Source organism: Peromyscus leucopus, chromosome 1 (assembly GCF_004664715.2).
Source record: "Peromyscus leucopus breed LL Stock chromosome 1, UCI_PerLeu_2.1, whole genome shotgun sequence".
NCBI classification, from domain to species: domain Eukaryota; kingdom Metazoa; phylum Chordata; class Mammalia; order Rodentia; family Cricetidae; genus Peromyscus; species Peromyscus leucopus.
The window spans coordinates 170,283,560-170,308,350 of NC_051063.1; the positions used below are offsets into that span (position 1 = coordinate 170,283,560).

General features: G+C 52.2%; 3 protein-coding genes across 17 annotated transcripts in view; 2 read left to right on the forward strand and 1 right to left on the reverse strand.

Annotated features, from left to right (window-relative positions):
- The window catches only part of Pou2f2 (POU class 2 homeobox 2), an 88,025-nt gene extending 83,346 nt beyond the window's left edge, over positions 1-4,679 (forward strand). For 8 of the 12 annotated variants that reach the window (XM_037201353.1, XM_037201350.1, XM_037201357.1 and 5 more), the window contains 4 exons: positions 1,540-1,606; positions 3,378-3,579; positions 3,696-3,769; positions 4,047-4,679. In XM_037201353.1, the coding sequence (XP_037057248.1) occupies positions 1,540-1,606; positions 3,378-3,579; positions 3,696-3,769; positions 4,047-4,378 (675 nt within the window). In that variant the 3' untranslated portion in view covers positions 4,379-4,679. The remainder of the gene's footprint in view (positions 1-1,539; positions 1,607-3,377; positions 3,580-3,695; positions 3,770-4,046) is intronic. The other 4 variants (XM_037201368.1, XM_028859989.2, XM_028859991.2 and 1 more) reach the window with 1 other exon arrangement.
- Positions 1-24,791, forward strand: part of LOC114688528 (carcinoembryonic antigen-related cell adhesion molecule 1-like) — an 875,221-nt gene that overhangs the window by 544,254 nt on the left and 306,176 nt on the right. The window lies entirely within an intron of this gene.
- Positions 15,375-21,153, reverse strand: Znf574 (zinc finger protein 574). Of its 4 annotated transcripts, none has more exons than XM_028860004.2 (2): positions 20,997-21,153; positions 15,375-18,329 (listed from the first exon to the last, which is right to left on the reverse strand). In XM_028860004.2, exon 2 carries the CDS (start codon positions 18,307-18,309, stop codon positions 15,619-15,621), a length of 2,691 nt encoding a protein of 896 aa, XP_028715837.1. In that variant the 5' UTR covers positions 18,310-18,329; positions 20,997-21,153; the 3' UTR covers positions 15,375-15,618. The 4 variants fall into 4 exon arrangements, with proteins under 4 accessions (XP_028715837.1, XP_028715839.1, XP_037057239.1 ...); XM_028860006.2 differs by lacking the exon at positions 20,997-21,153 and adding an exon at positions 20,897-20,915; XM_037201344.1 differs by lacking the exon at positions 20,997-21,153 and adding an exon at positions 19,671-20,735.

Consider the following 24,791-nt stretch of genomic DNA (forward strand, 5'->3'; position numbering starts at 1 on the left):
GGACGGTGGGCTGGGTGTGGGGGTCAGGTGTCCGGCCACAAGCCTGTAGGCATCGGGGTGAAGCAAACTTACCTAGAAGAGAGACCAGAGGAGCTGGTTCTGGGGACAGTATGTCACATACAGAGAGCACAGTCACAAAGGGACAATTTCCATGCCACCCAACCCGAGTAGAGGTCAGAAGACAACTCCTGGGAGTCGATTCTATCCTTGTACCATGAAGGTCCCAGGGATCAAACTCAGGTCATAAGGCTTAAGAGCAAGTGCCTCTACCTACCAAACCATCTCCCAGGCCCCAAAGTGTGGTCTTATGTGGTGGGTACAGGCTCCCACACATACACTTCCATTACCATGAGGGTGGGATACTTCATGGTCCAGGTAGAAATACACCGGGCTCCCACCCACAGAGATAAGAAGGGCCAAACTGCAGTACCACAGCCACACATGGGTCTGAGTAGTTATCAGGCACACCGGGACATCCTTTATTCTGTCCCTTTATTTCTGCTTGTACAAAGGGCTGTGGTGGCCAGAGAAGAACCCTCAACTCTAGGGCTGGGGAGGAAGGAAGGACCTTTTGCAAGTTAGCTGGCCACGTGAAGGAGGAGGACCACCCAGACGGCCACATGCTGCCAGGTCCAGCATGCACACAGTCTCGGATGCCAAGACATGCTGAATCCCAGTGCAATGCAATGTGGCCGGAGCTGCTGGGAATGGGGTTGGGAGTGGAGCTTGGGCAGGGGCAGATGCTTCACGTTTTACCAGGAATCCAAACCAGGTTCGTAAAGGATTTTAAGTGGAGGAGAGACACAGTCAAATCGATTAGAGCTTCTAGGGCCGAAGGCAGGGTGAGACTGCTTTGGGGTTCACCAGCCCTTTTATTTCGTCAGAGAGGAGGCTCTGAACTCATGGTCCTCCTGCCTCTCCCTCCTGAGTGCTGAAATGTCAACCTATTTTTTCGAGACAGGATTTCATGACATGTAGCCCAGGCTAGACTCAAACTTATTATGAAATTCAGGCTTGCCAGACTCTCTTACAAAGACAGATGTGACCGGGTGGTGATGGCGCACGCCTTTAATCCCAGCACTCGGGAGGCAGAGCCAGGCGGATCTCTGTGAGTTCGAGGCCAGCCTGATCTACAGAGAGAGATCCAGAGATCCAAGACAGGCACCAAAATTACACAGAGAAAGCCTATCTCGAAAAACCAAAAAGACAGGTGTGTTCCTTCTAGGAAGTCCAACAGCAGGAGCAGACAGAGCAGTTGTTCAGACACAGCTCTGCAGGGGCAAGAGCTGGACAGGGTAGTGTCCACAGAGGAGGGGGGGGGACTTTCTCAGCTGGGAGTGACTGCGCCTCCTGCTTGTGACACAGGCTCGCCTGGGGGGTAGATGATGGGGAATGAGGGGCATGATCTAAATGAAGCACCTGGAACCCTGTTGCCCCACCCTGTGTGGGGGGCCGTGGGAGTCATGTGCACAGGGAACACCGTGGGATGCTGCCTTGTGACGAGAGCCTTACCATATACTTTGTTTCCTCTCTCCCCAGGTCACACCCCAAGGGGGCGCAGGGACCTTACCATTGTCCCAAGCTTCTAGCAGCCTGAGCACAACAGGTTAGGGGCAGGCTGAGAGGGAGACTGGGAGGTTTATCTGTGCCTCTGGACAGCCATGGACCTCGAGGCTGAATCGTGTGTGTGTGTGTGTGTGTGTGTGTGTGCGTGCATGGGGGGGCAGGCGCAGACAGAGCAGCGGGCAGGCCCCTCACATTGGCTACCAGAGCAACCTCTAGTCAGCTCCACGGTTCCCTGTGGAAAAGGTGTGGAGGTCGCTGGAAGGGGGTGCAGAGGCTTTGCCCCTGGTGCCTGTCGTGTGTGCGTGTGCTCTGCGAGTCCAGGAACTTGTTTCAATTCTCTGAGCTTCAGGTTTTGTATAATTATCATGAGTGTATAATGCACACACAAGATCTCTACCTATGTATAGTCTCTAGAAAGATTGTAGGAGGAACTGGAGCTCTGGGGTCTATTTCCAGTTGGATTTTTTTTTCTTTTTTGTTTTTTTGAGACAGGATTTCTCTGTGTAGCCCTGGCTGTCCTGGAACTCACTCTGTAGACCAGGCTAGCCTTGAACTCAGAGATCTGCCTGCCTCTGCCTCCCGAGTGCTGGGATTAAAGGTGTGTGCCACCACCACCTGGCTGATTGTTTTTTAAAAGGTTTTATTTGTTTGTTTTTATTTTATAAGTGTTTCTGTGCATCATGAGTATGCAGTGCCCAGCAGAAGAGGGCATCAGATCCTCAGGAACCGGAGTGACTGACAATTATTAGCTGCCATGTGGGTGCTGGGAATGAAGCCTGAGTCCTCTCCAAGAGCAGCCAGTGCTCTTAACTGCTGAGCCACCTCTCCATCCTGTACAATTAAAAAAAAAAAAAAGATTTTTTATTATTATGTATACAGTGTTCTGCCTGCATGTATCTCTGCAGGCCAGAAGAGGGCACCAGATCTCATTACAGATGGTTGTGAGCCACCATGTGGCTGCTGGGAATTGAACTCAGGACCTCTGGTAGAGCAGTCGGTGCTCTTAACCTCTGAGCCATCTCTCCAGCCCATGTACAGTTTTTTTTTTTTTTTTTTTTGGTTTTTTCGAGACAGGGTTTCTCTGTGTAGCTTTGTGCCTTTTTCCTGGAGCTCACTTGGTAGCCCAGGCTGGCCTCGAACTCACAAAGATCCGCCTGCCTCTGCCTCCCAAGTGCTGGGATTAACCACGCCCGGCGTACAGTTTTGTTTTAATAACACATAACAAACACTACTACTTGTCTCAGGTTAAGAAATAGTAAGTGGAGGATTATAAACTAGTAAGAAGAAACTGACACTCACTGGTCCAGGTTCTTTATAAAATGCATCGACTGACTAAGTTCTCACACCCGGCTCATGAGATTGGTCCCATTTTTTCCATTTTCCACGAGGGAACTGAGGATCAAAGAGGCTGAGGTGTTCATCATAGGACACAATTGGGACTGCTCCTGGGTTCTGTTCTAGCCAGAACAGTTTGGTCCTCAGTGGCCCCCTCCTGAGCTCCCAGCACCACAGAAGTAGTGGGGACTCATCCCTGGCTCCTGGAGGGAGCCATGGGACCCTGTCTCCTGGGCAGCCCATTTCTTGTCTGTGTCAGGGTGTTTGGGGGCATGGTTTGCAGACCGCCAGTGCCAGTGACTACTGTGATTATGTCATGAGATGGGGGAATAAGGACTCTGAGGAGGGGGTCGGGACAGTGTGCTCTTCTGACTGATGAGATCCTGGCTGTGCAATAGGGGTTAGCCCTGATTTCCCTGACAAGGAACCAGAGGAAGCTGAGGACTGTGCTCTCTCTCTCTCTCTCTCTCTGGCAGTTACTACCTTATCCTCAGCTGTGGGAACGCTCCACCCCAGCCGGACAGCAGGAGGGGGTGGAGGTGGGGGCGGAGCGGCTCCCCCCCTCAATTCCATCCCCTCGGTCACTCCCCCACCCCCGGCCACCACCAACAGCACAAACCCGAGCCCTCAAGGCAGCCACTCGGCTATCGGCTTGTCGGGCCTGAACCCCAGCACGGGGTAAGTTCCCAGCCACAGGTGGGGGGGGGGTCACAGCTGCTTCCAGGGCGGGGAGATGCACCCCAGTTCTGCCGTGGGTTCCTTTCCCCGCTAATGCGTCTGCTTTGCTCTTGCAGAAGCACAATGGTGGGGTTGAGCTCTGGGCTGAGTCCAGCCCTCATGAGCAACAACCCTTTGGCCACCATCCAAGGTGCGTGCTGCCTCATGCCACCCCATTGCCACCAGTCGGCCCTGTCCCCCTGGGCCTCGAGCCCCCTCATCGCTACCCCAGCCATGCCATCCTGCCCATGCACACTGCATTGCTCGCCTCTTCACCCGCATCTGTGTTTGGGGAAGCTGTGAGGGGTGTTGATTGATGGGAGTCAGTGGGACAGATGGGGAGGTGGGGGCACTCGGGCAGGGGACAAGGAGGTGAAGGTCTCCATGGCCTGGTTGACCTCCAGCTCAGCCTCTTCTCTCCTCACCAGCCCTGGCCTCTGGTGGAACCCTGCCCCTTACCAGCCTTGATGGCAGCGGGAACCTGGTGCTGGGGGCAGCCGGTGCGGCCCCAGGGAGCCCCGGCCTAGTGACCTCGCCTCTCTTCCTGAACCACGCCGGGCTGCCCCTGCTCAGTGCCCCGCCAGGTGTGGGCCTGGTCTCAGCGGCGGCTGCAGCGGTGGCAGCCTCCATCTCCAGCAAGTCTCCCGGCCTCTCCTCCTCTTCTTCGTCCTCATCATCCTCCACTTGCAGTGAAGTGGCAGCGGCAGCACAGACCCCTGGAGGCCCAGGGGGACCTGAGGCAGGGTCCAAGGCCGAGTGAGAGCCCACCACGCTTCCCTCCTGCTCCTCTGAGTCCCCCAACCTTGGTCCCCTGCCCAAGAAGGGGCCAGGCGGCTGGTGGGGGTGCAGCGGGTCCTCAGAGCAGGAGTGACAAAGGAGGGGAGACCAAAAATCAACCAAAAAAAAAGGAAAAAAAAGAAAGAAAAAAAAGAAAGAAAGAAACCAACAAAAGAGAAAACCAAAAATATTCACAACAGAAACCAGCTGCCCTAAAGGAACCAGAGATGAAAAACAAACGAACAAAAAATACTCCTAAACCAACCAAACAACCCCCCCCCCCCAAATCAAACAAACCAAAAACCAGTTTCGAGCCAGATCTTGGAGTGCTCACTGCTATGACACCAAATAAGAACCCTCAGCCAGGAGCGGAGCAGCCTCCAGAAGGTCGGACCTCATGCCGCGGAGCCCTGGCTGTGGGGCCAACTCCTAACCTGACCCCCGCTGGGGGTGGGCAGAGAAGGAACTAGAGAATGTGCCAGCTTGCTGGCCCAGCCCCAGCCCTGGGCCAATGGAGACAGGGCATTGCCTGGGGCAGGAGGCCCAGGGCCCAGAGCCACCTGCCAAATGGTCTTTTCCAGAAGGCAAAAGAAAAGACCAAACAACCTTACACCAAATATTCAGTAGCTTCACCCAAAGGATGTACAGAATTTTTAGCGTTGTGCTCAACAGAATGTGCCCCTTCCATGTGCACCCTCTCCCCTGCCCCCAGCTCTCCCCGACAGGGCAGGGGGTCTTGCTTTAACCCTCCCAACCCCCAGCCTGGGGAGAGTTCAGAGGAAGGCCTGGGTATGGGCTTTTTTGTTCCCTGTACCTCCCCATCCCATTCCCTTTGAAGGGTGGGCTAGGCCATTTTTTATTTTATTTTTTTGCCAAGTTCCAACTCTTAAAAGCCCCTCCTCAACCCCATCACCCTCTTTGCTCTGGGGTCTACCTCCTCCCGACTATGGGAAGGTGGTTGTTTCAAGCAAGGGTTGATGAGGTGGGGGCATCCAAGTTGTCTTTCTTTCCATCCTGTCTGTCAGTTTCCCTGAAAAAAAAAATCATATTCCAGTGCCTATCCGTGGGATCCTTCACGTTCTTTAACATTAACCAGAAACCAAAAAGATGAACTGGCCTCACTCTGCCTGCCCTATGCCCCTTCCTTCCGACACTGGCAGATACCTCTCCCTTCCCTTCCCATGCCCCAACGCACACACGCACACACCCCAGTGGTGGGCTCCTCCGGATAGCATCTCCGTCAGGGTCCACGTGGTGGTGACGTTGCCATGTGGTTTCCCATGCAAGAGGACACTGTGGTGGTCACCACTCCTACGAGACCTCCACAAGTCTTGGCTGGACCCTGTATTTGCCTATCCCTGGACATATCTCAACAGTAGACAGAGGAGACACTGCTGGGACCCACCTTGCCCTCCTTCTATCATGGAGGCCAACAAAGTTTTGAACCAAAAAAAAACAAAAAACAAAAAACAAACAAAAAAAACAGAACAACAAAAAAACAGAAAACCAAACAAACAAATTAAAACTAGAAAAAAAGAATTTATAGATATATATAGATATATATATATATGGGAAAGAAGACTAGGACTCTTCAAAACAAGAAGGAGCCGTAAGGTGGAGCCAAGCCCTGCACAGTGGTCCAGGCCTTTGGTCGCCAAGGCGGATGGAACGATGGATACTTCTTTCTCTTCACAAATACCTCATGGACGTCGTCTTCGGAAAGCCGGAGGAGGGGGGTGGCTGGGGGGGGCCTGTCCCTCAGCCAGGGTGGACAGAAGTGGGTGGGTGGGGCTGAGAGAGGGTGTCAGGGACGAGGGTGAAGAGCCCCAAGCTCCCTCCCCCCAATCAACTGAAAAAGCTTTAAAAGGAAAAAAAAGGAAAGCAAAAGAATGGATGAAGGAAAATCAACTGTTGGGTAGTTTGATTCCCTCTTGATTTCTGTTTCTGTTCTCCCTCTCCCCCTCCCTCTCCCCCTCCCCCTCTCTCTCCCTCCTCCCCCTCCCTCCCTCCCTCCCTCCCTCCCCCTCCTCCCTCTCATTCTTCTGTCATATCTCTTAATATCCTTTCTGTATCTCTCCTCAAACCAAAGTGTTGCTGTGAAGGACGCGAGCCATTGAAATCAGAGTGACCCCTGCCCCTGGCTGGGCAGGAGCAGAGGGAGGCGAGAGCTGGGCAATGGCTCAGGGCCCCCTTCCATCCTGGACACTCCGAGGAGAGGCAGCCAGAGCCCCCAGGTCTCAGCGTTCTTTTCTTCTGGTCTCCCTTCTCCCACCCAGAAGCAAAACTGTTGGGCTGGGCCACAGGGGCAGTGGAGACTCCAGGCCAGTTCCGGTCTTGGGTGCCTTGCCCAGCCCTGGTGGCGTGGCTGCCCTCCCCACCAGGCACCAATGGGGCTGGCACCTGCCCACCCATCCTCGCTGGAATGTAAGCAGCTCTGCTGAACCAACTCCCTGCCCTCACCCTACCTCTGAGTTTGTCCATTATAATTTCCTGAAAAAACGGCTAGCAAGAGGGCCTGGACCCCAACCCACAGCTGGAGAGGGGGCCAAGGACTCCTGACCCAAAAGGAAGATATTTGAACAGAGCAGAAGGAAGGAATTCCAACCAACCAACAAAACAAACCCCCCCAAAAAAATCCTCTGAGAAGACAGGCAGCATGGAAGGCATGGTGGAGATGACTCAAACATAAACTATGATTCTAGACCAAAAAAAGAAAAAAGAAAAAAAAAAGAAAAAAAAGAAAAAATCCAGGACTCACCACCACCACCCAATTCATCCTGCTTCCTCGTTACCAAGTCCCTACCTGGGACCTCTCCCTACTCCAGTGTGGAGGAGTGGGAAAAAAGAGGAGGAAGCGGGGGGCAGGGATGGACAGATGCCCTGACATTGGTGGAGGGGACCCCCATGCAGCCGGGGGTGGTGGGGACCCTCCCCATCCAACCCCCACACTGGGAAATGAAAAACAAACAAACAAAATTCCCGGGAGGGGGAAAAATAACCAAATCCCAAGCTTTAACTACAGCTGTGAAACCAAATATTGGGAAGGGGGTGGGAGGGAGGGAGGGAGGGGCAGGTGAGCCCCAGGTCTCCCCCCCCTCCCCCGAGGACTCGAGATAAGGCACCAAATACCTCATAGAACTTTAATGTTAAAAAAAAAAAACCAAATATCGTTGGCTGGGGGCCAGCCAAGGCAAGGGGCTGGGGCTGGGGGGAGCCAGGTTTGGGAAGGTGAGGGGGACTTCCAGTCCCTCTTACCTCCCCCTGCCCCTTCCACTCCAGTCTCCCCAGCCTCGACTCCGGGAAACAAAACTATCTCATCGTTTTTATTTTGTGGTCTGTACAGAGCCTGTGTCCGTGTGTCTGTGTGTGAGCGAGAGAGCTGGAGGGCTAGGGAGCTTTATATGGGGTTGGGGAGGGGGACCCTGTACCAGCTTAGATATCAAGTGGTGAACCAGGGGCCTGGGCTAGAGGGAGAGCTGAGTGGACTGGGGTGAGAACAGCGCACTGAATTTCCCTTCTCCCAGCCCTGACCCCTGCTTAAGGGAGGAACAGAGACTGGTCTGCCCTAATGGTGGGCCATTTGTGCCAAAAATAAATAATGCCAGTAACTAAACCACCTCTCTGTTCCCTTCTCGGGGGCAGGGTAGGGACCAGAAGTGGGAGGAAGGGGCTGGATGTATGTATAGGGGTGGGTAAGGGATGGATGGGGTTCCCAAGCCCCTTTAGAAACGGGGGCTAAGACAAGGAGGGGGTCTTACATATCTTCCTGGAAGACCAAGAGGGTCTCCAAGCCCCTCACCCTGGGGAGCTCCAGCCAGGCACTAGTCAAGTCAAGGGAGTGACCTCTTGACCTGACTAGTTTTTCTCCTCCAGCCCATTCCCAGGGTGCCTCTCTCCTCTCACCCAGGGTAGGGATAACTGAGTGAGAGAGAGTAATAAGCAGGATTGAGACACGCGGGCCCCCACCGGTCTCTGAGTGGGTAAGGCAAGTGCGAGAGATAAAGGCCTCCAAGAGAAAAAAGAAACAAACCAAAGATTTAACCATTTAAAAAAAAAAAAAAAAACCACAGACAACTCCGCTACCTTTTTATACGTTGGGAAAAAAGTGAAAAAAAAATTAGAATAAAAACTAAAAAATAAAAAAAATAAAAACAAAAAAACAAAAACAAAAAAAACCCAAAACAAACAAACAAAAAAAACAATAAAAAAGAAAACAAAAACAAAAAACCCACAAAAACTTCAAGCCGTGGTTCTTTTGTGTGGTTTAAACTTTGACCTCAGCAGTCTCCAAAGCAAGACGACGATGACAAAGGCGGAAAAAAGAAAAAATGATGTATATTTTTAAGTATTTGTCCTTGGTGTTGGCTCCTTCCTAAACAAGCAAAAGGAGCAAAGAAAAAATCCAGAGAAAGTGTTGCTGGGACGGAGACAACTACTTACTTTGTCTGTGCCCCCCCATCCCTCCCCTCCCTTTCCTCAAGCCCTGCTGCCCTTCCCGCAACCTGTCCTCCCAGCCTAGGGGCTCAGTATTTATTTATTTATGTAATTGCAGGGTGACAGGGGCTTCTGAACAGAGGGCCTTTGGATCATAGCTGGGGGGTGGGGCAGATGGCGGGCATCTTGGGGGCTGACGTGGAGGCCTGGTCTTTTGATCACCTCCTCTGGCCCCTTTCCGACTGTCCCACAGTCGCCTGCCAAGGCCAGGGCGCCAGGCCAGAGTGACCGCTCTACCTTGAAAAGATCGACTGGCCCCACCCTTTCTGGTGTGGCTGTCCCTCACCTAGGCGCTTGAATGTCCAGGCAGAGGAGACAGGCGTGGGGAGCCGTGGTAAGTAGTGGGCCAGGACGCAGGCCCTGGAGTGACCTGCCTCCCCTCCGGGCCCAGCGGGGTAGCTCCCCTTTTGGTTGGCAGCCCCTCCCTTCCCTCAGATCCCTTCCCTGTCTCTTCTTGTGGTAGCGGGTTAGTGTTTCAGTGTTTTAACTTCACTCTGCTTGTTCATTGTACAATGTGCTTCTTTTAAGGCCCCATTTTTGTAACTTGTGTCATTCATCGGAACAACAAACATCAAAAAATAAAAATTTAAAAACTGTACAGAGAGAAATAATGTCTGGTGTCCCTTGGCCTCCTGTGTCCTTGGAGTAGTAGGTCATATCAGGGTATGGGTAGAAATGTGAACTGGGGAGGGGAAAGAGTGATTGTTCAAATACTGGATCAGTAGTAGTGGCCTGGCCCTGGAGTCTGAGGATTTGAAAGGCGGAAGCAAGGGGATTCCTGCCTAGAGTACCGACCGACCGGAGCTAGTTTGAGTTACATGGTGAGTGCAAGGCCAACCTAGGCTTAAGGTCTCAAAACAAACAAGGAAACACCCCCCCCTACACACACACACACACACACACACACACACACACACACACACACACATACAATGGCTAGAGGCTTGAATTTTTTCCCTACATTCAGAAAATTTGAGGGACCTAGGAAGAATTCAAATTCCTGTGTCCAAAACTCAGTTCTGCCGAAGAAGCCAGGTAATCAGCCAATAGTGCTCACCTCTCCCAAAGAACTAAAAAGACCTTGACAGTAAGAGTTGATAGGCCAGAGCAGTGGTGGACACCTTTAATCCCAGCACTCGGAAGGCAGAGGCAGGCAGATCTCTGTGAGTTTGAGGCCAGCCTGGTCTACACATGCTGCAAGCACAGGAAAATGTAATGGAACCCAGCTACTATCACAAAAGCTACTGAAAGGAAGAACGACAGCTACTACTTGGAAAAGTCAAGGACTTTTCCGAAGGAAGGTCAAGCCATGGTTTTGCATATATATATATATATATATTCCTAGAGTGATTTTCTCGTATGCTATACACTTCCGAGAACTCCTAACAGTGTATTTATCTAAAATACCTGTCAAGCATCCAAGGCTAATCTCCTGAACTAAGGTAACACCCTTGTGGAAATGCCTGTCTCCTAGGTCAGGTGAATAGTTTTGTTTCTTGTGCAATTTAAGCTGAGACCCTCTTTTCTTATACAGCCTCACTAACATTATAGACTCTTAACTTCTTACCTAACACTACCAGGAATGTAGGCTGAGCACACAGATCCCCTTCTTGATCTACTAACCGATCATTAGCTCTCAGTTGACCTCCTCCTTTTGGGGTTGTAAAAGAAAGCCTGACAGTCATTGCCTGAGGAAAATTCTTACCTGCCTTTATGACCCTGTAGGAATTGAAGCCTGGTGACCTGGCTAGAGGGGGAGGATTGCTATTGCTTGGGTTTATAACTGAATATCCTAGATAACTTGAGGATTCTGAGTACAGAATTTGAGGATGAGATGGAAGATGAGGGAAAGCCAGATGGGGAAGTACTAGATGGATAAGAATGAGATGAGAAGAACCTAGATGAGGCAGAATTAAGATGAGAGAATTAAGATAGAACTTAGAGGGGACAGTACATAAATATAGAGAGAAATCAGGCAAGAAAGGAGCTAGGCATGAGAACAGAACTGAAGCTGTGTAGATAGGATTTTATCCCAGAGGAATAAAATGGACGGACAAAGAACATGGTGTACTTAGATTCTTTTCCTGAAAATAATTCTCGCAGTTCATAGTTTCTCTTCTGGGCTCCTGGGAAGAATATTATTAAGGCTGGTTCTTAAATAATATTCAAGATACACAAAGAAACTCTGCCTTGAAAAAACAAAAAGAGTTATAATGAGAATTCAGTCAGTGAAGTGCTTGTCTTTTGAGCCCTAGAATGCATGTAAAAATGCTGCTACCCTTGGAATCCCAGTACTAGAAAGGTGGAGAGAGGTGGATCCCTGGGAGCAGGGTGGCCAGCCATTCTAACTGGTGAGCTCCAGGTCAGGGCAATTGAGAAATCCTGCCTCAAAGGAGGTGGACAGCATTTCTGAGGACAATAGATGAGGTTGCCCTCAAGCTCCCACACGTACATATAACATGAACACATGAGAATAAAAGGAGAAAAATGTTCTTGATAAATCCAAGCCAGTGTTGGGACACAGACCTCTAATCCTAGCACACAGGAGGCAGAGACAGTTCAGGATCATTTTTGTATACCTAAGTGACCAATCTGGGCTAAGATTTTGTCTAGTCAGGCATTGGTGGTGGTGCACACCTTTAATCCCAGCACTCGGGAGGCAGAGCCAGGTGGATCTCTGTGAGGTCGAGGCCAGCCTGGTCTACAGAGTGAGATCCAGGACAGGCACCAAAACTACAGAGAAACCTGTCTTAAAAAAAAAGATTTTATATCAAAAATAAGTAAGAATACATGAGGCTGGAGGATTGGGTTTGAAACAATCTGGGTACACAGTAAGACCTTGGCTCAAAAAAGGGAGAAGACAAACCCCATTCAAGGACTGAGGAATCTGGATGCAGACATCCACGGCTGGGCCCCGGGTGAAGCGCTGGGAGTCTAATTAGCGAGAAAGAGGGTTTATATGATCGAGAATTGATGAAACCAAGGTTGGATAAAGCACAGGGGACAAATAACCAAACGAATGGAAACACATGAACTATGAACCAAAGGCTGAGGGGCCCCCAGCTGGATCAGGCCCTCTGAATAGGTGAGACAGTCGATTGGCTTGATCAGTTTGGGAGGCAACTAGGCAGTGGGACCAGGTCCTGGGCTCAGTGCATGAGTTGGCTGTTTGAATCCTGGGACTTATGCAGGAACACTTGGCTCAATCTGGGAGGAGGGGACTGGACCTGCCTGGACTGAGTCTATCAGGTCAATCTCAGTCCTTGGGGGAGGCCTTGCTCTGGAGGAGATGAGAATGGGGGGTGGGCTGGGGGAAGGGGAGGGGGGCGGGAAGGGGGAGAACAAGGGAATCTGTGGCTGTTATGTAGAACTGAATAGTATTGTAAAATAAAATAAAATAATAAGAAAAAAAAGGGAGAAGACTGAGGATATGGCTCAGTGGTAAATCACTTAGTATGTACAAGGTCATGGGTTTCAATACCCCTGGGAGATGGGGACAGACAGACAGACAGACACACACACACACACACACACATTGACTTGGAAGTCTGATTGATACAATGTATGTACCTCTTTTGACGGACATTAACTCAAATTACCCTGCCAGCTTCAACTAGTCATTTGCAGAAGCAACTTCACAGGTCAGGGCTGGGGTGACTCCCAGATGTTACCACTGAAAATCAGAACTGGTCAGACACAGAACCACTGGCCCTCCTTTGTTCTTGTGGCATCCTGTCTGGCACACAGGTGCTGGCATCTGGGCAGTCCAATAGGAAATGCTGAAGATAGGAGAAATGAGCTATGTGCAAGGCCCTGAGTTCCATCTCCATTAAAAAAAAAAAAAAAAAAAAAAAAAGCACCTTTTCTCTCTTAGGTCAGTAACAGTTGGCTGCGGAAGATTCGCCAGCCTTCAAGGGGTTGCAGTCAGAACCATAAGCTGTCCCATGACTTGAGAGCACTCTGGCTCCAAAGCCTCCACGCTCCATCTCCTGGAGGGTGGTAACGTGCAGGCTCTTCCACATGCACTCCCTTGTTAGCCTTGTCAAGTTACTGTAACCCACTAGTGGGGCGGTGTTCTGTTGCCTTGGCTATTTGCTTCTGCAACTTCTAAATAAAGCAGGTAATGCAGCTGGGTGTGGTGCCAGAGGCTGGCGATTCTGGCACTCCGAGGCTGAGGCGAGAGGGAGCCTAGGCCATATACAAGAACAGTCCTTTCTCACAAAGGGAATTAGGCAAGGCAAGCCTTTCTTAGAAGGGCCCCGAGGTCTCCTCTGAAATCACTTCAGAATTAAAGCCCGGTACAGGTTCCTGGATTTCACCTTGGATGTGCTAGCTGGGTGTACATCTTAGGGAGGGACATCTAATGTCCACTGAGTTTGGGAACGTCTGTCTGTCCAGTAGATAGGTATTATCTTTCTTTAGGACTAAGGCTCACAGGCCATCAAAGTTCTCAGGGGGTTGGCCAATTTTAGGTAGGGTAGGTCTTTTTTAGGTATACATGTGCGGTGTGTATGACGTGTGTGAGTGAGGATGCCCATATGCAAGAGGGCATCTTATCTCTTGGAGCTGGATTTACAGGCAGTTGAGAGCCACCCAACGTGGGTCCTCTGGAACACCTTTCTAATCAGATTTTTGTTTTGTTTTTCCAGACAGGGTTTCTCTGTGTAGCCCTGGCTGTCCTGGAACTTGGCTCTGTAGACCAGGCTGGCCTCCAACTCACAGAGATCCACCTGCCTCTGCCTCTCAAGTGCTGGGATTAAAGGTGTGTACCAGCACACCTGGCTTCTTTTTGGGGGGGGGGGGGGGGAGATTGCAATGAAGGATGGTCATTCCACTGTCAAGGAGCTAATCTCTGCTGAAAACACCTTAATACTGTGGTCAACCAGCATCCTCCTGTTTTTCCTCTATCCCCGTCCCTTCTGTTTCAGCTGCTTTCCATCTGGTTTCATGAGGATCAAGGATCTTACTCTTTGTACCAACAGTACAGATCTTTGAAAGGAGAGGTTGGTTCATCAGTGCCTTTGTTCCAGGGGAGTAGGTCTTTCCTGCAGGGCAGGCAGGTACTGAAGGTGGTGCCCATGATTGAGAAACTCTAGTGGAAAACCAACTGTATGTCAGTATTCTTAACTGTCAGGGATATCCAATAGGTGCTTTTCCTTTATCATTTATTTTTGTGTGACTGCAGGTACATGCGGACCATGGTGCATAGGTAGAGGTCAAAGGGCAACTTTTGGGAGTTGGTTCCACTATGAGCTCTGGGGGATCAAATGAAGGTTGTAAGGTTTGTGTGGCAAGCGATTTTCCCTGCTGGGCCCTCTCGCCAGGTTGTAACAGGTGTTTCCTTTTCTAAATTATAATTAGGACAATGGCATAAAACTAAAAGGGAGGGTGGGCCTGGGTCCTGGTCCTGTGTAGTCTCATCTCTTTTCTTTTCATCTGAGCAACAGATCAAGCCACAGAATAGGCATGCTCAATGGGTGGGTCTAAGGTCTCCCCCGCCCCCAAGTTCCTTTTCTCTCTCAAGCGTGTCCTTCTAAGTAAAGGAGTTCTTTCCAATAGAAGGAACTGGAGTAATCCTGGAGGAGGAGGAGGTTGAGGGGCAAATACACTCTCTCATCTAGTCACTTCCACTTCCTTGTTGGGAAAGGCCAGGGGACAGACAGAACAGGATATGGATATTTAACCCAATGAAACCAGATTTAAATTCAAGCTCTGCCCTGGGCTGAACTGACCCTCAGCAAGTCACTCCAGAGGCCTCCAGTTCCTGGTCTCAAACTGAAAGAGATGAGGATACAGCTTGGTGGTAGTGAGCTTGCCCAGCATGTGGGAGATCCAAGCAAATCTCCAGTCCTTGGGGCGTGGGGGCAGGGAAGAGTACTTAAGACACACTAGACAACCGAGCCCTGACCAGGCATTCTGTCCTTCCTTCCTACAATAAATGTCTATTGACTGCACCACAACTTGGGAGCCAAGGCACTTCCTACTCTAGACCCCATTACTCAGAACTTCCAACTCTGGTACTGGGTGAAGTCCCAAGAGCTCCCCACTCTGCCACTGTTCCTGATCACACCTGATCCAAGTCTGCCTGCCCTCAGGGATCTAGTTTGAGAAATGCAGTTGGCTTTCATCACATCACCCACATCAGGCAGGAAATGGAGAGCCAGGGCTGAGAAGTGCATCAATGTTTCTCTCAATGTTCCAGCACATACACCCCCACCAAACCAAATCGCTTCAAGCTTTTCCTTAGGCTGTGGAGACCTCTAGTGGCAAGACATGCCGACTTCATTGACACAGAGGTCTGTTTCAAAGAACCATGCCATGGACTCTGGCTGCCTTCTCTTCAATCCAGCAAACTGTACCAACTCTTACTACCTGCCAAGTTCTATTGGGGTGCTAGGGAGATGCAGCCAAAGGAGGTCAGAGCTAGTGCCTGGCCTCATGATCCCCCAAATCCACCCTACATACCCGGGCCTCACAAAGGCACATAAATGTCCAACTCAGTCTTTATTGACTGCTTCATTTTGAGACCACCAAATTGGTGGAAGGTGGGGCAAGGGGGAGGGGTCCTTTATGTATCAAGGACCTCAGAGCAACACCCTCAGAAGAGAGAAAAGAGAATAAATTTAGTTACAGAACTTATATGGTGGTAGAGAAGAGAGGGGTACAATATGTACACAGGTTTGAAGGGGCTGTCTGAGGTGTTCAGCATCAGGGGAAAATGGGGGCCAGTCAGCCGCTGATCTGGACCCCCTCAGCCTCTGCTAAGGGGTAGATCTCAATGGCCTCCACAAGGGGCAAGGCCTCCACTGCCGTCTCCATCACGGCCAGGCCCACAGCGGCCTCGGCCTCCGCCAGCTGCTGCCGCACTGCCGCCTGGTGCTGCTGCTGGTGAGTCTTGCGGTGCTTCCAGAGGTTGGAGAAGGAGCGGTAGCTCTTGCCACAGTCAGGGCAGGAGTAGGGCCGTTCACCCGTGTGAATGCGGCGATGTTCTGCCAGGCGCATGGAGATGGCAAAAGCCTTGCCACACACTTCACAGGCAAAGGGCCGCTCACCGGTGTGTAAGCGCCGGTGGTCTTTCAGATGGGTACTCTGGCGGAAGGCCTTGCCACAGTCTGGACATGGGTACGGCCGCTCACCTGTGTGGATCCGTCGGTGCACCTGCAGCGATGTCTCCGTGCTGAACAGCTTCTTGCACTCACTGCATTCCAGGCCACGCCGCCGGGCAGGGGCTGCAGGGGCAGCAGAGGCTGCACCACTGAGGGCTGTTGGGGAGGGGGTGACTGGTGTGCGAGTGGCCCGGGAGGCCCTGGGAGCCGGGGGCTCCTTAGCCAGGACTTCTCCAGGACCGGCAGCAGCATGGGCAGCTTCATGGGCCTGCAGCCGAGCAGCAGAGCCCACTTTCTTGCCACAGGTCCCACACTCAAAGCGCCGTGGGGCCTGGGCAGCGGCGGCTGCACAGCGATGCTCATAAAGCCGCAGCGAGGAGGGGAAGGCAGCCCCACAGGATGGGCAGTGGTGGGGCTGGCGCCCAGCATGGACCACAAGCTGGTGCACCTCTAGCAGCCGGCGCAGCAAGAAGGAGCGGGGGCACTCCCGACACTTGTAGGGGTACTCGCCTGTGTGGTGGTAGCGGTGCATGAGCAGACGATAAGGGCGGTGAAAGCGCAGTCCACACTCCTGGCAGCGGTAGGGGAAATGCTGGGCATGCACCAGGCGATGCTGCCTCAGAGTGGAGCTCTGAGTGAAAGCCTTGCCACAGTCCCCACACCGGTAGGGTCGTTCCCCTGTGTGGGTGAGCCGGTGGCGGGCCAGGTTGGCAGGTGAGTTGAAGGGCTTGGAACAGTCAGGGCAGGAGAAGGGACGTTCCCCGGTGTGTGTGCGGAGATGGTTCCGCACGTGAGACTTCTTCTTGAACATCTTGCCACAAATGCTGCATTTATGGCGCCGTTCCAGCCTGTGCACAAAACGCTGGTGCCGGGTCAGCTGCAACGCCTTGACAAACTCACGGCTGCACAGGAGGCAGCGGTAAATGCCCGGCCCCGGAGGCTCTGCTGGATTCTCCTCAGTTGTGGGGAGCTCTGGGGCCTCTGGCTCTCTAGTCTCTGCAGGGGCTGGCTCAGGAACGCTAACAGCAGGTTCCTCTGGCAGAACTGGTGCTGGGGGCAAAGGGACGCCTCCTGCCCCATGGGTACGCCGGTGATAGAGGAACTTGGTAAGGTTGACAAAGGTCTTCCCGCAGGGACACGAATGCAGAGGATTTGGAGTATGGGCTCGCCGGTGGGCCAAGAGAAGGGCTTCTGTGCCGTAGGCCAGGCCACAGTCTACACATAGGAAATGAGATTCACTGCTGTGGTCACCAAGGTGCTGATCCAGACCAGAAGGGCTGGGGAAGACACGACTGCACAGGGGACACTTGAAGACACCCTCCTGGTGACTCCGAAAGTGCTGCTGCAGCTGGTGGGGCGAGAGAAAGAGCTGATCACAGGCTGAGCAAAAGAGTTCCTGGGTGGCTGACCCACCGGGCTCTCCACTGTTGTTCCTCCGGGGCTTCCGCCCCCGGCGATCCCGTCCAATGGCCTCCCCATTGCGCAGCTCATAACTATGGTCCGAGGCTGGCAGGGGCTCCGGCAGAGACACTGGCACCTCGGTGGGTGAGGAGACCAGGGTTTCCTGCTTTGCAGCAGGCTCCTCAGCCTCTGGGACAGCAGGGAAGTGGGTGGCCTGGTGCTCCAGAAAGTCGGCCGGCAGCTGGAAGAGCTGGGAGCACTCGGAGCACTTGTAGAGGAGCAACTCCACCTCTGTCACCATCTCAGTAGTGGCAGCAGCTGCAGATGGGACAGCAGCCCCTTCTCCACCTTCTTCTGCTTTCCGGTATGAATGGTCCACAGCCACTCGGGCCTGGCCCACAGGCGGGCCTAAGACAACTGGGGACCCCAAGACAACTGGGGCTGGAGCCTTGGTGGGCGTGGCCCTGAGATGCATCTGCCGATGGTTCAGCCACAGTTCCTGGCTGGCAAAGAGAGCCTTACAATCCACACACTCGTAATGAATGGTGCTGGAGTTTAAGGGGGGCACCTTGGGTGGTGGCTCAGCTGGCACTGCCTCCTGGGGGGCCATCATCTTCAGGTGCAGCTCCTGGTGCTCCAAGAGCTGGCTAGGCGACAGAAGCAGCTGCCCACACTCAAGACACTGGTACTGGCTCTCCTGTATGAGGGTCTGATAAAGGCCTGTACCTGACGCTGCATCTGTGGCCACCGTGATTCCAGGGTCAGCCACGCCCACCAGCTCAAAGTGCTGCTGGGGCACATGGGAGTTCTGGTGCACAAGCACCTCCTCCAAGGATCCATAGAGCTGGTTGCACTCAGAGCAGACATAGCGATGCTCAATATACAGGAATGTCTCCTCACTCTCCTCAGTCATGGCAGCAACAAGGCCCTGGGCTAAGAAAAGTGAGGGTGGAAACACAAGTCAATCCTCCAGGGCAATTCTTTCCCTTTATCACCTCTACATTCTAATGCCTCAGATATATATTTCCTCCTCCAACTTCTTCTTTTTTTTGGTTTTTTGAGACAGGGTTTCTCTGTGTAGCTTTGAAGCCTGTCCTAAAACTCACTCTGTAGCCCAGGCTGGCCTCGAATTCAGAGATCCTCCTGGCTCTGCCTCTCGAGTCCTGGGATTAAAGGCATGCACCACCTCCACCACCACCACCCGGCGTCCTCCAACTTCTTGATTACATTTTTCCACTCCAACACCTCCTAAGTATCCTAAGAGAAACAGCCAACAGGAATTTCCCCAGGGGTCTTTTCCTGGAGACTCTACCCCAAGTCTCCCCTCTCCATTAACTTGCAGCAAACTCCATCCACCAGATCCTGTAACCTATCCAATCTTCTCCATTCCCATGCCTCAAAACAGGTTCCCAAGGCCCTGTTAACCAAAGGGGAACTGGCCTCCCTGTGACACAGACCTTCCTCTGACTATGCACCATTGCACCGGACAATACAATTTTGCCTACCACAGAATCCTCACACCTTCTCCTGGCCTGTTTCCCAGCTGCACTCCTACATGGACTCTGCTCTTTTCTGTAGGTTCACAAACTTTTTACACTCAGACCACTCAAGCTGGTGTACAGACCAACACCCCCTACTCTATTTTAGGCACTGGTGGTCTGAGCCCACCCCCTCATCCACCACCCAACCTCTGCAAACCAACAGAGCCCAGATTCCTCACATCAAGTCACCCAAACTCCAATTTTCTCTCATGGCTTAATCCATCTTCATTCTTTCCCACCTTAACCACTTCCTGATACTCAAAGACTCTTTTTTTTTTTTTTTTTTTAAAAGATTTATTTACTTATTATGTATACAGTGTTCTGTTTGCATGTACCCCTGCAGGTCAGAAGAGGGCACCAGATCTCATTACAGATGGTTGTGAGCCACCATGTGGTTGCTGGGAACTGAACTCAGGACCTCTGGAGGAGCAGTCAGTGCTCTTAACCTCTGAGCCATCTCTCCAGCCCCTCAAAGACTCTTAAAACTGGTTCAAACTAAGCACATCAAGACCTTCTAGGCTGGGCAGTGGTGTCGCACATCTTTAATCAGGAAGCAGAGTTCCAGGACAGCCAGGACTACATAGAGAAACCCTGTCTGGAAAAAAATAATAATAAAAGACCTCATGTATCATCACGGTTTGTTTACCCAAAACAAACTCCACAAAAGCCCAATCATTTACACCTAGACTATTCCCACCCTCCTCATGTACCAACAGAGTACTCAAACAATCACCTTCTCTCTCCATGAAGACCAAGTGTACTATGCTAATCCCCTCTGATCACCCAGATTCCCTTTTCACAGTGACATAACTCTCTCTTTTTCCTGAGGCCACCATCCGGGGATGCCTATATGGCCATTTTTTTTTTCTATCAACCAACACCACCCTTTTTTGCATAAAGGTCCAGGCCAACCTTACAACCTTAACCCATCCCAGAAGCCCCCTTAACAGTATCAATCTAAACCTTTCTTCTTTTGAGAAAAGACCCAAATCCATCCTAACCCACTCCAGGAACTTTCAGATCCCCATTTCATACAAATTTCTTTTTGAAAGAAGATCCCCACATATTGTGATCTTGTCCAGGGATATCCAGAGCCTATCCTTCACAATGGCTTAACCTTTCCCCTCCTGCTGTTTCTATCCTCCTCAGGACTCCCAATGTCTTGCATATAAAAGCTCCATCAGTACCCAAAGAAAGCAAAAAGAGCCCCTCTTCTTCACAATCCTTCTCATCAGCATACGACTATGGGGATACCCAGAACACCGAAGTCATCAGTATGTTACATCTCATTCTCAACCCCCAAATTCCCAGACTACCACCTCTCCGTGGCACACTTCTCTCTCCCCCCAACTACATCTAGGATTGCCCACATCTTCACTTTGGCCTACTTATCTGTACCTAAAACAAAACAATCCCTCCCCACCTCAACCTATGGGAACCATAAAGATCGCTGTCAACACTTTTCAAGGATATTCCACACACACACACCCCAATTCCATGGGTTTATCGACCTTCCATATTAATATAACCCCAATTCCCACACCTGATCGCTCCCTTAGTTCTAAAGATATCTCAAACCCCTTCCTTCTCTGCCTTAGTTCTTTGCAAGCAGAAATCGATTTTCCTCCCTGCATTAGTTACCTCCTTTCTCGGGCCACCTCCCCACCCCAGCACCCAGGAGCCCTCTAATCGTCCTCTTTCGATCCTTGGACCCATCCCAGCGCACCCGCCCGCCCGTAGCCCCGACACCCCATGTAACCAGAGAGCCCTCCGCCAAGGCAGCCCTGGGACCTCCCCTTCCCGCCAAGGTCGGCCCCCTGCCCAGAGCCCGAGCCCTGCCCCTCCTCACTCAGCCCCGCACACAACTCCAGTCCCTCTACCCCACCCGCCACCCCGGCCCGGCCCGGCCCCCGCCCGGCCCGCGCGTCCGGCGGCCAACGGCCGCTCCGCCCTCCGCACCCGGGGCGCGCTCCTTCAGGCCTGCTGCTGCGTGCAGGCCGAATGACGCGAGCAAGCCGCGGGGTGGGGGCCGGGCCTCCGCGCTCCCGCGGGAACTCACCCGCCTCGGCCGTCTAGCCGGCCCCCGGCCGGGCCGCGGACTACAGCTCCCTTTGCACAGCCACTCTAGCGCCGCGTCCTCTCTAGCGCCCGTCGTCTCGCCTGCTCCGCAGCCTCGCTCTCGTCCGGGGTAGCCCCCCCCTCTCAACAACGCCCCTCCCACCTTCCGCCTCGGCCGCCGCGCAGACCGCACAACGCGCCCAATCACCGACCGTCTGGCCCTGCCGTTAGACCAATCGGTGCTCACGTTTCTCAGGCCTCTACCAATAGTGCGGAGGGGGCGGGACCAGACGGCATCCAGCCAATCCGCTAGCAATATTCCCTCACCGGTCGGCCTCCAGGTGGATAGTGCCCGCCCCCTTAAGCCTCCCAAGAGGCTTCTTTCCTCCCTCACTTCGTTCCTCGGACTCCGCCTTTGACGGTCGAAAGGGCACCGCTGAACGGAGGACTGCGCGATGACGTCGGGGGGCGGGACGAAGCGGTCGGCGCCATCTTGGGGGCGCCTGGCAAGCCTCGGCCTGGGGGCCTTGGGCAGAGTGTGGGCTATTGAGGCGAGCAATGCTCTGGAGGGCCGGGGAATTGCAGCCCAAGGACCCCCGAGGGCCGGTGGCAGAAACTGAAACACCACTCGGCATGAGTCAGACCGAGTGAAAGGGGGAAACCAAGGCTAAAGACTTTATTTTTTTATTAAGCGGGGATTGATGAAGTGGGGGGGGGGATAAGGAAGGGTGGGATGGAAAGGGAATTTTAGGAGAGTTAAGTCTAGGGGAAGAGGAGAACCAAAAGTACGTGACAGGAATTGGGAAATGGAAGGAGAGAGAAAAAGGAAAAGCTCGGTTAGTAAGTTCTTTGGAAGAAGCTGAGGTTGTGGGGTGGAGATCCAGATGAAGGAAGTGGACCCGAAGAGGGTCAGTTTCGGTTTTTTTGTTCTTATTTTTGAGACAGTCTCACTATGTAGACCAGAGTGGTCTCAGAGATCTGCCTGGCTCTGCCTCGTATTTTGGGGATTAAAGGCACGCACCATTCCTCTTCCAAGGTGATGTCCTTCCACACAGTTCGGGACCCCCAGGCATGGGAAGGAATGGAGTTCCAGGCCAGCCAGGGTTACACATAAGAGATCCTGTTGCTGGGTGTTGGCAACAGGGAGGCAGAGGCAGGTGAATCTCTGTGAGTTCAAGGTCAGCCTGGTCTACAGAATGAGTTCCAGGACAGTCAGGACTTCACAGAAAAACCCTGTCTCAAACAGCCAAAAAGAGAGAGAGAGACCTGGTATTCAAAAACAAACAAACAAACAGAAAGTAAAGAGCCAGGGAGATGGTTCAGCTTGTAAAGCAACTTCCTTCCAAGCCTGATCCTGAGTTTTTACCTTGGGAATCCACAAGGTGGAAGGAGACCTGAAAACTCTTTGTCTTTCAATAGTTTTAAAACTCCAGGTTTCAGACTCAGGACAAACATAGTATGTACTCACTCATAAGTGGATACTAGATGTGAGGGAAGGGATGGCCAGACTGTAACCCACAGTTCCAGAGAGGCAAGCTAACAGGGAAAGACCCTAGGAGGGACACATGGATGACCCAGCAAAGGAGAAGTGGATGAGATCTACATGAGCGGACTGGGGGTGGGGGGTGGGGAGGTGGCAGAGGGTGAGGAGTAGGGGATCAGAACTTAAGGAAATGGGAGGGTTGAGCTGGAACAGGAACAGAGTGGGAGGGCAGGGATGGAGATACTATGATCGGTGAGGACATCATGGGAATAGGAAGAGGCAGGGTGCTGGGAGGTTCTCAGGAATCCACAAGGATGACCCCACCTTGGTCTGCTGGCAGTGGTCCAGAGGGTGCCTGGACTGGTCTACTCTGATGACCGGTCTAGCGAATAACCTAGCTGTCATCATAGAGCCTTTGTCCAGTGACTGATGGAGGCAGAGATCCACAGCCAGGCACCAGGCTGAGCTCCGGGAATCCAATCCATGAGAGAGAGGAGGGATTCTGCAGGCGGGGAATGTCAAGATCATGATGGGAGGACATGCAGAGATGACTGGCCACAGTGGAGGAAGCCAATGAACTGTGAACTGGTGACTGTGGAGCCCCCATGGGACTGGACTAGCCCCTCTGGATACGGAAGACAGTTGTTTGGCTCGAACTGTTTGGGGGGCACCCAGGCAGGGGGATCGGGATCTGTCCCTAGTGCATGGGCAGGCTTCTGGAACCCGGTGCCTGTGGTGTGACGCCTTGCACAGTCTTGGTGCAGTGGGAAGGGGCTTGGACCTGCCTAGGCTCAGTGAGCTGGGCTCTGCTGACTCCCCATGGGAGACCTCGATTTGGGGGATGTGGGGATGTGGGGTGGCTTAGGAGAGAGGGCTAGGGGTGGGAGGAGGGGGGATCTGTGGGTGGTATGTGGAGTGAGTAGAAAATTTCTTAATAAAAATGAAGAATAAAAAACAATAAAAAAAAAAAAAACCCTCCGGGTTTTCCTCTTCCCCTAGACTTCCTCTCTTAACATTTCCTTTCCATCCCACCCTTCCTTATTTTCCCCCTCTTTCATCCCCGCCTTAATTAAAGTCTTTGGCCTTGTTTTCCCCCCTTTCACTCCGTCTGACTGCTGAGTGGTGTTTCATTTTCTGCCACTGGCCTTCTGGGGTTCTTGGGCTGCAATTCTCGGGCCTTCAGAGCATTGTGTGCCTCAATATCCCCCACTTTGCCCAAAACCCTGCGCCAGTGTTTGCCGGGCGCCTCCAAGATGGCACCTACTGCTTCGTCCTGCCTCTTGAAAACTGTGTGCGCCTGCATGTGCGCACACACACACACACACACACACACACACACACACACACACACACACATCTAAATAGAATAAAAATAGGTGGGGAGTGACTGAGAAGACGTTCAGTGTCTAGATTTGGACACCAAAGTTTTCTGGAAGCTCCTCCTTGAATCCAAGGTCAGGGGAGCCATCAGAGGTGCACTTGACAAACTCTGTCCCTCATTTCTCAGATGAGAAAGAGTCTTGGAGTTGGGTCATTTCCCCATCTGAAGCCAAAGAACAAGGCGACTGAACACAGAACCAGATACAGGCCTGACTCTTCAGTTGTCACCTTTTGTGTGCTCTTCTAGTGGGATCTGACTGGGTGTCCCAACTTCTCACTAGACTCCCTAACAGCAGGCCCACGCGTGTGTTTAAACTAGGCTGCTTGGCCTGAATGCTGGCCCTGGACTTCCTGTGACTTTGGGCTTAAGAACTCCACTGTGTCTCAGTCTTTGTCCCTGGGCCGTGAAGCCCTAAGTAAACACTGCTATATAGACTATTATTTTTTGAGATAGGGTCTCTATGCAATCCTGGCTTCCCTGGAACTCTCTATGTAAGCCAGGCTGGCCTCAAGAGATCCACCTGCTTCTGCCTGCTGGGATTAAAGATGTGCGCCAGTGCGCCTGGCTCCAGGAATTATTTTTAGTATTTTATGTTTATTAGGATCTCAAGGTGTTAGGTGACACTAGGGTTTCTGCCCGTGCTTTTCATGCATTATTTAATTCTCTGATCAGCCCTCTTAGGGAAAGACAATTACCTGAGGCCCCGGGAGAGAATTCCCTCTCTAGGTCTATACTCAATTCCCTAGCGGCTAGGTCGTTTGTGGGTCATAGGGCAAATGGTTGACTTCAGAGCAAAGCAAAGGATGGGGCTGGGGGAAGGGTGAGGGGAGACAGCAGGGCCGCAGATTTTAAAAGTAAAAGATAAAGGTGACTAAAGCAGTTGGTGGGAATCGGTGAGTTCTAAGGTCAGGGCCTGGCTGCTCTCTAGTGGA